At 45.2% G+C, this 8,891-nt stretch overlaps 1 protein-coding gene across 1 annotated transcript in view; it reads left to right on the top strand.

The window, feature by feature from the left end:
* The window catches only part of RALB (RAS like proto-oncogene B), a 34,143-nt gene extending 26,662 nt beyond the window's left edge, over positions 1–7,481 (top strand). The window contains exons 4-5 of the mRNA XM_004711877.2: positions 1,648–1,825; positions 5,953–7,481. Of these exons, the coding sequence (XP_004711934.1) occupies positions 1,648–1,825; positions 5,953–6,072 (298 nt within the window). The 3' untranslated portion in view covers positions 6,073–7,481. The remainder of the gene's footprint in view (positions 1–1,647; positions 1,826–5,952) is intronic.
* Positions 7,482–8,891: the final 1,410 nt, after the last annotated feature.

Raw genomic sequence — 8,891 nt, 5'->3', positions numbered from 1 at the left:
AGCTTTCTTCACCACATTTGCTTATGCACCCATTTGTCTTCAGCGATCATGTCGGGAAGGTGGGTATCCTGGAATGACCGTTTAGTTGAGCAAAGTGTTCTTGTATTGAGGGAGTGCGTGAGTGGAGGCCCAATGTCCATCTGCTACCCTACTACTAAACCTATAAATATATGACATAGATCTATTTCCCCCATAATCACAAATATATTTACATATGTACATGCCTGTATGAATGCCCTTTGCCTCCTACTTCTTTCCTCTCTTTCCATTTGCTTTCCTCTTGTCCCACTACCATGCTCAGCCTTCATTTGGGTTTCAGTAATTCCTCTTGGTTACATTACCCTTGATCACTCCTTGCCAGTCCTCCCACTCCCTCCCTGCCACTCTTCCCTGGTTTTTAAAATGTTGATGGGGGTCTATTTTTTCTTACTCATAATTTGTATTTTTATATTATTATTTTGTCCTTACCACCTTATGTTAATTTTTAAATTATTATTATTATTGTTTCTGTTGGTTTTCCCAGTTTGTGAAGCACAGGAAGAATGGCTGCATAGTGATAATTACTCATACAGGGGTTAATAGGGGATGTAGGAGGTGGGGTAGATGATAGGGAGGGAAAGAGGATTTCAGGAGTAAACGATGACGGCAGCAAGGTGGGGGGCGGGCACTAGAACTGACTGTGATTGCACAGCTCATTTTAAAGGCGGTTTAATCATGGGCGGGAGGATGTTCTAAAATTGGTGTGGTAATGATCGTACAGTTCTTCTTGATATTTTTGAATGATTCAACTATTGAATTGTATGATACGTAAATTATGTGCCAATAAAACTGTTGGGGAAAAAATACTGGGGTCAGAAGGTAACCATTGTTTTGCTTTCCATCTCTCTATCAAAAGCATTGCTTGCTGTGCCTGCTATCTCCCTGAACGTCTTCTTCGGTGAAGTGTCTATTCAAGTCTCCTGCCTACTTTTAAGTTAAATTGCTTTTTAAACATTTTTTAATCAATCATTTTATTGGGGCTCGTACAACTCTTATCACAATCCATCCACCCATTGTATCAAGCACATTTGTACACGTGCCTAAAGGGTCCTCCACTCTGCAAGCCACTCTCCTGCCAGAACACACTTAATCTGGGGCGTTCTGTGGGCAGGGCACCCGCTGTTCTGCTCTGTGCAGGAATTGTGCCCACGCTCCAATGGCTCTTCTTTCTCGGTGGCTGTGAAATTCACTGTGCCTGCTTCACTTACTAGCCAGTGGCATGGCCAAATTGATCAGTCCCCTCCTTCGAGCCCCACATGCCGTAGCTGAATTCTCCCACTGGATAGAAGAGTCGTACCAAGTATTTTCATCCGTACTGGCTGGTGTTTACTCTTATTTGTTTAATTCTAAGTAATGTCTATAGATTGGGGGTTGTTCCAGCTTCTGCGCGTTTCTAACAAGCACCCCAGGCGGTTCCGATGGAAGCACGCGGAACCAGACTCTGAAAAGCACAGGTGGGAAGCTTGTCTGACTGCAGCTGAAGAAAGCATCCTTGGAGTGTGGACCTTCCTTCAGGCCTTAGGAGAGCCTCTCATTTCAGGTGGACTGAGCACGCGGGGTTCTTCTTACAGCTTTCTTTGCTGTTTTATTTTTGATATAATACCTCAGGGAACAGATTCTCCGGGTTAAGGCCGAAGAAGATAAAATCCCGCTGCTAGTGGTGGGCAACAAGTCGGACTTAGAGGAGCGGAGGCAGGTGCCCATTGAGGAGGCCAGAAGTAAAGCCGAAGAGTGGGGTGTGCAGTACGTGGAGACGTCGGCCAAAACACGCGCCAACGTGGACAAGGTAGGCAAGCGCACCCTGTGCCTCTCTTCAGAACAGCCTTGATGGGCAGCAGGACGCGTACTTCTTCATTGGTTAATTTGATGGGCGTTAGGCAGGGACTTTGCTTTCTCTAGATGTCTAAGCCGCTAATCAGAAGATGTACTGGGTGTGCTTGCCTCTGGAACTTGATCCGGAGCCTTTTTGCTTTGCCATGAGGCTCTGCTGGCTTATAGTTCATGTTCACATCGTCCTTGGCAGGGTGATCAAGCGAGACCACTGGTTGGTTGGTCAGCACTGTGCTGCAAAGGCTGACCTCAGGGGCTTGCATTCGCTCCTCCTTTCAAATCGGGTTGTTTGGTCTGGCTGTTGTGGGCTGCCCTGCCGGAGGCGGCCCCTCGAAGTGACCCTGATATGACATGGCTGTCTTGATTGGGCTCTCGTGAGTCCCTGGTGAGATAGCTCCTTTCAGCCTTCCTGTCCTGTCCTGTCAGAGCCAGGGTAGAGTGTCTCTGTGACCTCGTCGCTGACCCCCAGGAATCTCTTCTTTCTCTGTCATTCTCCAGCTCACGCGTTACTCCACCTGCAGCATCATTTCTTTCTCTTTTACATCGTTTTATGAGGGGCTCTTGCAGCTCTTATCACAATCCATACGTGCATCAATTGTGTAAAGCACATTTGTACGTTCATGGCCCTCATCCTTCTCAGTACATTTGCTCTCCACCTAAGCCCCTGGTACCCTCTCCTCATTTCCCTCCCTTCCTCCCTGCTCCCTCCTCCCTGATGAACCCTTGATAATTTATAAATTATTATTTTGTCGTATCTTGCCCTGTCCCTTCACCCACTTTTCTGTTGTCCGTCCCCCACGGAGGAGGTCACATATAGATCCTTGTAATTGCTTCCCCCTTTCCAACCCACCGTCCCTGCACCCTCCCAGTATCGCCACTCACACCACTGGTCCTGAAGGAATCATTCGCTCTGGATTCCCTGTGTTTCCAGTTCCCATCTGTACCAGTGTACATCCTCTGGTCTAGCCAGACTTGCAAGGTAGAATTGAGACCATGATAGCGGTGGGGGGTGGGGGTAAGGAAGCATTTGGGAACTAGAGGAAAGTTGTATGTTTCATCATTGCTACATCGCCTCCTCACTGACTCGTCTCCTCCCCGAGACCCCTCTGTAAGGGGATCTCCAGTGGCCTACAAATGGGCTTTGGGTCTCCATCCGCACTCCCCTCCTCATTCACACTGATAGGATTTTTTGTTCTTTGATGCCTGACACCTGATCCCTCCAACGCCTCGTGGTCGCACAGGCTGGTGTGCTTTCTAGCTCACTCTCCACGCCACCTGCAGCACCATTTCTTACTCGGGTCTCTGAAACTGACAAATGGAAGACCTTCAAAGTGATGCACGTTGACCCCAATTTGCAAAATCACCCATGAGGCAGGGTTGTTACTGCCTTTGTCTTTTCTTTTTAAAACGAAGGCTCAAGATGTTGCAACACCTTGAACCTTCAAGCTGAGATTGTGGCATCTGCCTTCACCCTTTTACTTCGTACCCCGTGCTCTCGTAAAGCCTGTACACTTGTCACTTGGGAGCCAAGCAGCAAACTACGCCTCACCTCACCTCCGCCATCGAGTGCAAGCCACCTCACAGCACCCGTAGAGGACAGGCCAGCACTGCCCCGGTGTGTCTGAGACTCTCACTCTTTACAGGAGTCGAGAGCCCTGTCTTTCTCCTGAGGACTGGCTGGTAGTGACCATCTGCTGAGCTCACTGTTAGCTGCCCAATTCATGACCACCGTGCCAAACGGGCTCCAAAACTGCCTGCTGTGTGTTAGTGACCATCAGCCTCTGAACCCCCAAGTCTCTTCTATTTCCCTTTCTTTTGGAAAAATAATTCTCTTCTATCTGAAGAGAGAGGTTTAAACCGGGTGCTTATCCCAGCTTGAAATGCTCTCTAGAGAGAGGGCTGTGGCGCTCTACCCGTGGGCACAGTTTGAGAGAAGCACCAGAATCAATGACGTGACAATATGAAGTGAACGTAGAAAGACGCTGGGATTAGAAGGAATCGCTTTAAGACAGCGGTTCTCAACCTGTGGGTCGTGACCCCTTTGGGGGCTGACTGACCCTTTACAGGGGTTGCCCGGTTCATAACAGTAACAAAATTATAGCTATGAAGGAGCAAGGAAGATAATTCTGTGGTTGGGGTCACCACCCCACGAGCGGTCTGAAAGGGGGGCGGCAGCCTGAGGAAGGTGGAGGACCGCCCAGGAAGCACTTGTGGCCCCGCCCCCACCACCTGTCTGACTCGTGGCTGTCCGCAGTGGGGACTTTCCTGTGGCTGCCTCGGCTTTCCTGTTGGCTGGCGCTTGTCTCCTTGTCTGTCTGTCCTCTTCCTCGGCTTTTTGTGAGGGTGGGGTGGCGTAGGAGGGTGTTCCAGATTTTTTATAAGTCCTTATTTACACTTACTTGCCCCATTCCATTTTTTTTTAAGTAGAAAAACTTTTTGACTCAGAAAGATTAACATTTGAGTCAAAAGTCATAGAAACTGTGCACCTTTCTTTCTATCAAACTGTTTCAAAACTTAGAAGCCCCATTGGGAAGCTCCCTGTATACTTTATTTTCAGTAAGCCTGGAAGACATTCTTTGTGTGGAAGGATCAATGTGTACTTCTCTAAAGGGAGAGGGCTTCAATGGGCAAGAGGGGCACCTGCACAGGGGCTTGTCATCTGTCCCCCTCCTGTGTTGGACCTGCTTGACTTGCTCAACTGGAACCGTAAGACATATGGGCTGGCCGCCTTACAGTGACTTGTAAACAGTGTACACCAAGAAGGCTGTTGATCAGATCAGCTGATGATCCACTTTCTCCTCATTTTAAATCGGAGTCCTTCCCTCCCCCTCCTGTCTTTTGTTGTTCAAACAAAAAGAGAAAAACTTGTAACCTTTGAAACTGTTCACGGCTGCTTATCTAGAGTCCTGAGCCAAGGGGCACAACTTCTCAGGGCCTGCATGTCAGCCCCACCCCCGTGAGGAGCTCGGTCCCAGGGCCAGGAAAAGACATTTGGTGTTTCACCAAGAAGAACTTCTGCCTGTGAAAATAAGAGATAGGAGCTTGTGGTGTGGTGTGAATGTCCAGAGATAAGAGCCCGTGCCCAATCTCTTCGTTGTCCCTGAGAAATCTTAAATGTCTCATTACAGGAGCTCTGTTTTGTCTACTTGGGCATAATCAGTATGGTGTGTGATTGCTAGTATCACAGGGCAAAATCCAAACGACTGTAAGAAATTATAATTCATATCTAAATAACAAACTTGTTCGAAGAACAGGTCTCTTCGTTCCTGATAAAGTTTCCTTGAGCTAAAATAGAATCAGGGTGGTGATATCCGTGGGGAGCAAAGTGCCTGTGGCTGGACCTCTCCTCCCAATTTCATAGTGGGGGCACATTCATTTCATTCATCGTATCCCCCTTCCCCCAGTGTCCCCAGTTCTGCTCTCAGAAAGTTATGCTGGGAAACTGTCACACATAATAAGACTTCATATTATAGGATCATTATAGAGATGAAGTGTGGCACTGTGACGTCTATATATAATCGTGTATAAGCTGAGTTTTTCAGCACATTTTTAATGCAGTTTTTGTGGTAAAATAAGGTGCCTTGGCTGATATTTGGGTCAGCTTAGACTTGAGTATATATGGTATCTATTAGCAGATACTCATATCATTTTTTTCTTTTTCTGGTTTGAAATGCTGGAAAATCCGGTTACTCTATATTTGTAATTCTCACAAGCTGTTGTCACTTTCTTGTATGCTAAACTATTTTCCCCCTGATTATGCTTCTTGTGCAACAAGATTTCATCCGTGAGACATGACCCGGTTGGTGCTAGAGGCGATGTGGTGGTTCTTCCCCGAGCCGGCCAGTGGGCGACAGAGTGAGCGGAAATGCCTGCACTGAGTACTCAGAAGATGGTCCAGCGTTAGTCAGTCTTGCTTGTTTTGTGTCCTGTTTGCTTTTGATCACACATGGTCTCTAATCATGGTGAAAGCTTTATGCTTTAAAGTACCACTAACTTTTCCTGCTCAGTGGAGTCATATCCTGACATCATTAAATGGCTGTCGTGTTCCTGTTCTTTTTTTAATCACTTCCTCCTCGCATCCAGGTGTTCTTTGACCTGATGAGAGAAATCCGAGCCAAGAAGCTATCAGAAAACAAAGAGAAGAATGGCAAGAAAAGCAGCAAGAACAAGAAGAGTCTTAAAGAAAGGTGTTGCTTACTCTGAATGCCCAGACGGACGGTGGACCACAAGGCAGTTGCCACTGAGGACATGAGAAGGTTGCGTTTGACTTCCGTGATTGTGCTCCGCTCTCCCCAGCCTCACTCACACACACTTCTTTACACTGAGGAACAATTTGCCAGTCTGGCTAGCAGCCATAATAAGTCCTGTTCTTGCAATGGATGGCTACTTGGTCAGGAAGTTTTGTTTTTTACCTCCTCGTAACTTTCTTTAATCGCATGAGCAATGCTACAGGTAGGAGGTAGTCTTATAAAAAGAAAAAGTATTGCCACAACATTGTATTTTATCCTAGTTTTATAACATTGGCATCCTTTTTTAAGTTATCTTATTAGATGTTACAAAAAGGGGGTGGGCAAGGCTTCTTTTCACTTCAGCAGTAATCGGAGCAATTTGTTAAGCCCCGATAACAGGAACTTCAAAGATTAAAAACACAAGTTTCTTGGCTACACTCTGTGAGTCTGAAGCATAGCTTAAAAAACAAATTTGAATTGGATCAAATCGGTCAACACCAAGCTTACCGACCCATCTGAAATAGGAACCAATTTCATTGTTTTCTTTACATTTACAAGTTGAACAGTGTTGGATATTTGTTTCCTGTAGTATCCTGTTTTTTGGTAAGAACTTATTTTTAGTAGATTAAGTGAAGATTTGAGAGTAGTATACTTTATAAATGAAACTTTTTTCGAATCCAGATTTTTTTGGGTAAGTTTGGCTAAATCCTTTTCTAATTGCCAGCCACATTCTGTGAAGCCCTCCTTCTCTATGAGTGCTTACTGAATTATTTCAGTCTGCCCCACCAGACTGTCACTCTGCTTGCAGATACCCACGGTCCCTCTTCTGTACCTTTCAAGTGGAACACAAATTCTTCTGAAGAATGTGTTCAAGTTGTCCTCTACAATCATGACACCAGGCCTGTGCCGGACGCGGTGCCCCCCTCTGAGGACAGCTCAGCCCCTCCAAATCTCAGTGAGGAAAGAGGGACAGGGTCAGACAGGCCACTGTCCCATTAGCGTCGGAAGATTGGCAGTTCCTCAGAATTGGCTGTTCTTTTCCATTGCTTTCCTCTGAGATAGCCATATACTTAATTAGACGAAGATTTTTACCAGTGAGATACTGCTGTGTCAATATTTCTCTTATCAGTGTTGTAAATTCAGCAATCAGAAGTAATGCCATCAATAAGGGAATTTTGTGATAAATACTCTATTCTCAGGATACTTTTCGGAAATGACATATCATGTGTGGGTGCCAAAAGGAAGTTGGGGAGGGGAGAGCCAGGACCTTTCAAATGTATGGTTATTCTAGGAATTGTAGCAATGGTGATCTGACAAAAAAACAATCTTGTATCCCCTCCAAAAAATCATGGACTTTTTTGAATAAAAATATACAGACAAGTACACTTTTTCCTGCCTTTTTATTGTATCCTTTGTCCTGCATGAGAAATGAGAGTGTTAAAGGAATTGGCAGTAAGTTATTCATTCTTTTTCTAATTGGGTGTTCAATAACAGACAAGCCTTAGCTCTCTTAATCCTTTGAATTGAGCTGTGGGAAATAAAAGTATAAGTGTAAACAGTGAAGCAGTAATTTTAACTTTATCTTTCCTTCAGCCTCCCTAACTGCTCTTTTTTATTTAAAAATGTAAAAGCTTGAAGGTCATTAGACTCTTAAATTTTCTGAAACAAGGTTTTTTCCTTCCTGGTTTGCCAACTCCTTGATGTCATTTGCAGTCAAAAATTAACTAAAGATGGTATGAATTGTTTCATGCTGTAAAAATTTATTCTTGGTATATGCTATTAGCATATTTCTAGGATTAGTTAACTGGATACCAGTAAACTGGATTTTATCAAAATAGCATACATATGAGATTCTTTTGCATAATAAAGCATGATATTTATAAAATTGATATATAATTACTTGTTAAACGACTAGATCTAGTATCTTTAGCATTATTTTTCTAAATTGTTCATTCCAGAAGTATTTGATACTAGGTTCTATGCTGGGTGCTGGACAAGGCATGCAAGATACCTACTCTCCCTGTGCTTAGGTGCTGTGCAGTGAGTTATTAACTGCCTCTTCTAACCATTGTCTCCATAGCTTCTACCAAATGGCCATGTCTTGATAGATAAGAGAAGATGGGGGTTCCGTTTCGAGGGTTTGTTAACGGGCTCATTGTGATGGCTGTCCTGCTGCGTATAACATGAAGCATCTCAGAAGCAGGAAGTGGGCTTCTCTGTACCAGCAAGAAAGATGAACCAAGAGTCAATGTCTACTTTTGACCCCGAGATGTCTGTTCCCTGTACCTCCTTGTTCCAGGAGGCGGAATTGGCACCAGAGATTGATAGAGGAGCAGCAACAGCAGAGCCAGAAGCAAGAGGAGGAAGCAGAGTGGTGGGTTTCTGAGAAGTAAAGTAAAAGCGGAAATTACCCGCTACATAGCAAGGAAAGCCGAGTGCTTTTGCACAGGCTTGTGGAACGGGGAGCCTCTGGGCACGCCATTGGGAGAGCTGAGCTTTCTTTACCCAGGGGGCTGGAGCGCCCTCAGGTTGAGGCTGACAGCAGACCGGCATGTCCTTCGGATATTTAGTGTTCATCCCCAAAAGAGTTTTGACATTGCCCAAGCTGGGCAGGGTCGAGGCCAAGAGGCTGAGGGCCAGAGCGAGGCCTTTCTGCAGGTATGACAGAAGACACGGTCCTGACTGGACAACTATCATTCACATGAATTATCACCTATTAACATTCTTAATAACTCTCAATTGTAAGTATCATCTGTGAGTTCTCTATGGCTAATGCCATGAATTATAGAACCT

The sequence above is a fragment of the Echinops telfairi genome, unplaced genomic scaffold, assembly GCF_000313985.2.
Source record: "Echinops telfairi isolate 266 unplaced genomic scaffold, ASM31398v2 ScPeMD7_15;HRSCAF=58, whole genome shotgun sequence".
In the NCBI taxonomy this organism is placed as follows: domain Eukaryota; kingdom Metazoa; phylum Chordata; class Mammalia; order Afrosoricida; family Tenrecidae; genus Echinops; species Echinops telfairi.
Note: the sequence above shows the minus strand (reverse complement) of the source record. Positions and strands in the feature narration are given on the sequence as shown.